Consider the following 3,851-nt stretch of genomic DNA (forward strand, 5'->3'; position numbering starts at 1 on the left):
TTAACGACGAATGAGTCAAGCATCTAAGTGCTGATAAGATTTTCCTCTGTGAACTTGTAAGAATTGTCGCAAACATACGACAATCATAAATATATGCAGTCTCAGCATCAAAATTTCTGGAACTGCTACCTCATTTGCCAATTGGACTTGCATATAAACTCAGCTGCTCATGCGTTTGCTCCAGATATTGATGGTTGTCGTGGGGTGTTTGCTAGCTGTCGGCGAGGTCGAGGCGCTGTTATTATGCAGAATTGAGGTTTAATGAACAAGACCTGGAAGTGCTAGACAGGGAGACACTTGCCGGATTCATCGCGTCAGGAAAAACAGTCAAAAGTTTCTACGATGGTAGTGTTGACCTTTTGCAATGGACTAATACTGATGAATGTCGTTTGGCTTTAAGCTATTGGAATCATTTGAATACAATTGCAAAAGATGATAATCTCTCTGTCGTACAGAGAGCATATGTAAGTCTTCTTGCTGAAGGCAGCCCATTTGATGATTTATTTTGAAGACGACAAGATGTGCTTGTATCAAGGTTTAACGTATAAGCAGATGCAGAACAACATCGAGTTCGAATATCATGTAGTGTGAGGGAAACTGTGCTGACTTTTACTTTTTTTTTGCTATTAGCGAGCAACAAAGGTCTTTCATTCAAATATAACTTTCCTTTTCACTAAAATTAGGATTAAGTAGCGATAGTGAAAGCAATTTTTGCGCCGTAGTCGTGCAAACTCGAGGACAAGTCGTCAAAATCACTAGCCGCGCTGTCAAAAGTCATCAACAAGAAGAAATTGTGTGGTAGAAATGAAAAATGACACTTTTGTGTAATAGTTACAATAAAACGAAAGTTACATTACATTTTTGCAAATTTGCGACATGCACACAGAAATGTAGTGTGAAAACAAATTGTGACAATAAGACAAACACATAATTTAGAGATGGTTGAAAGATGATTTAAATACATTAATTTAGGGTGTCACGATGTATACGTACTGATGGTTCAGCACTAATGTGCGACACATTCACTCACAGGCAAGTGACGATAAATAGTAAATTTCTCACTCGTGAATGGAATGATCGGGTAAGTCTTAGGTATTTAACCAGTGAGTTGTCCACGATGAACACCTTGAGAAAAGCTCGCAGAAATTAAGCTGTAAAGCGCGGACCTCATTTCAAAATAATGATCTTTCATAAGCTATGCAAATATGTTTTTTTTGAAATTCACTTTGCTGGAATTTTAACGTGATGATGTTGCTGACAAAAAGAGATAAGTCATCCTGTTCAGAACATCAACAAATGCCACAGTGTCAGCAAAATCAGAATCGTCTTTAAGGAGTTCAAAATCAAAGACATACTTATGAGCTGCCATCACTTTGCCAGACTGGCAGGCTTGTCGAAGGCACCGACGCATGCGACGAGGGTTTATCCCGCTGACATTTTATACGCGTGCGTACAAAAATGCTTGCGCATTCATGCATGGCGAGCAACGACCCTATTGCAATTACTGACCGTACGTCGTTTTTATAGATGTGATCTCTTAGAGTGGTTTCATGTACCAGTTAATCTTTCGGTACTTAAGCTCCATTATCTTGACGTAACACCACTCGAGTGGGTAGGCACTGTACTTCAACAGGTTGAAATCACGAAAAATTATGCCAACGCGCAGCCAAACACTTAAGTAAAGCATCTTTTTGAGACTGCAAACGTCTTGCTTCCTAAAGCTTTCATTAGTGCAATACACGACACATCTGATTTGTACACTGAGAGACGTCACCATTGTGGCATTTTACGCTTTTAGTCCGTGCGACGCGAAATTGCATCTGTCACAGTAACAAAGGATTACCATCCGTAAGCAATGCGATGGCGATGTCGCTATACGCTAGTTACCGATATAACTGACTTCGGGCCAAGCATGTGTACCCTGAATTTCGACCCGAGCACGCTTCGTAGCAAGTAGTTACTTGTTAGTAGCCGAAAAATATATTGGTGCCACTATCATTCAGGAAACCACAACTGCGATGACGCGACCATGTCCGTTGGTCTTGGAAGGAAAGTAAGCAAAACCTATAACAAAGGCCAAATCGTCTTAATGAAAGAAATTTTGCTGATTTCGATACAGGATGCCGTCTGGACACATAGGACGCATTCTTTTTCAGCAAGACAGGCTGTCACTTTCGCCTCAACTCAGCGACATTTAATATTCCTTGTAAAGTGGATGGCGAGGTGCCGTACCATGTAGGCGTTATTTGCCTTTTGACTTGTGCAGGACGTTTGCCGATATAAAATTGGTGAGACCAAGCCTCTTCTCTACTTTGTCTAGAATAAAGTCTTGGCCAATTCTCAATGGACTTGATCCTTCAAAAATCTGTCCATTTACCATGCTAATAAATGAAGCATCTGCAATACGGAATTCTGTCGGCACCAAAATCACATGTCATATCAACATACCATGAATACAAAAGCACACACCCGGAAATTACTTGCACGCATTTGATATGAATGACCACATCTGACTTTCCTTGCTCTCCCCGACTATGTACAAACTCACAGATAAAATAGGTTTGTGTGTATGAGCAAAGGCTAGCTTTGTCATTCGACGATTGAGTGTCATAAGCTCTTTAGACTGTCCCTAGGCTATAATGAGCAAATTCTAAGCATCTCGCTTAACGAAGTTATTGCGATGAGAGCGAGATACTTAATGCACATGATAAGCTAATAGTTTCCATCAACCTTGTCAGAAGTACTGATAAAGGTTCGATCAATCACGCTAATTTCTTCTAGTGAACCTTGATCCTCCAAAACAGTGGATGCAGCTGACATATTATAAGCATGAGAACCCGCTATTTAACAAGTCCTCCTTTCACAAAACACTTGCGCCAAGTGGGAACTTTTACTCACTCATCGCTAAAACCAGCTGCGTGCTATGTACTGCTTCCTCCGTCATGTAACGGGGTGACACGTACCCTGGTAACAAGGGTGTGTGTCACACGAGATGTGCATGGTGTGACCACCCAAAGAAGAATGCGGTACGGGACTAGGTAGCCAGTACCTATGCATGGTTTTAGATATTACTATATATATTTAGTAACTTTTAAAGTTAGGATAAATAAATAATAAAAATCAATTTTGCATTTTGAAAGGAAGACCCAAATTAGCCTTGAGTAAGGCAATAATTACTCTTGAGGTAAGCGGATTGCGATATGCTAACTCGTACTTGTTCTAAGTATAGAATGAAAGGTCGGTGACCTAAATTACGCTTCCTCAAGCGCAAAGCGACGGCAGCCCCGCTGCACTTGGTAGCACTTGCAGTCAATCTACACCTAAGTCGTTTAGACTGATCCTCTGTGAGGATGGAGCAATTTTCCTCTTTGCCCCAGGGCATACAGAACGGGCTTAACAAGCTGATGTCCTTGCTTGGCCCTGAAAGCGTGCAACACCTTGTGGCGCAAGGTCCCGAGGCAATCGGTCTAGAGGCGTTTTCAAGAACATGCGCTGCTAGAGCACCTGCAGCAGAAGATGTCTGCATCGTTTTGACGCCACCGTTAGTAACGGATGATTTTCCCCGTCCTATGCCGTTCATGGTGAGCATTAAGGTCTTCGAGGGGAAGGATGGAGAGAATATCCTGCTCTGGGTGAAAGAGGTTGAGATGGCCATTGCATACGCCATGCTCCAGACCGAGCAACAGCGCGTGGCGCCAGCCATCTCAAAGCTCGGTGGTCGGGCGCGAGGATGGACACTGACGTGCGGCACTTTGGTCGAAGCTGCGTTTCCCTTCTAGGCGGAGCAAATATTGCAGCTCTCACGAGTGTTCTCGCCGCCTAACCAGGCATATCGCGTGCGAGCGCGTTTC

The 3,851-nt window shown here is 42.7% G+C and overlaps 1 protein-coding gene across 1 annotated transcript in view; it reads right to left on the bottom strand.

The window, feature by feature from the left end:
* The window catches only part of PHALS_12442 (uncharacterized protein), a gene marked incomplete at both ends in the record, with an annotated part of 259 nt that extends 236 nt beyond the window's left edge, over positions 1–23 (bottom strand). The window contains one exon of the mRNA XM_024727990.1: positions 6–23. Within this exon, the coding sequence (XP_024578512.1) occupies positions 6–23 (18 nt within the window). The remainder of the gene's footprint in view (positions 1–5) is intronic.
* Between the last annotated feature and the right edge of the window lie 3,828 nt (positions 24–3,851).

Source organism: Plasmopara halstedii, assembly GCF_900000015.1.
Source record: "Plasmopara halstedii genome assembly, contig: Scaffold_614, whole genome shotgun sequence".
Lineage (NCBI taxonomy): Eukaryota > Oomycota > Peronosporomycetes > Peronosporales > Peronosporaceae > Plasmopara > Plasmopara halstedii.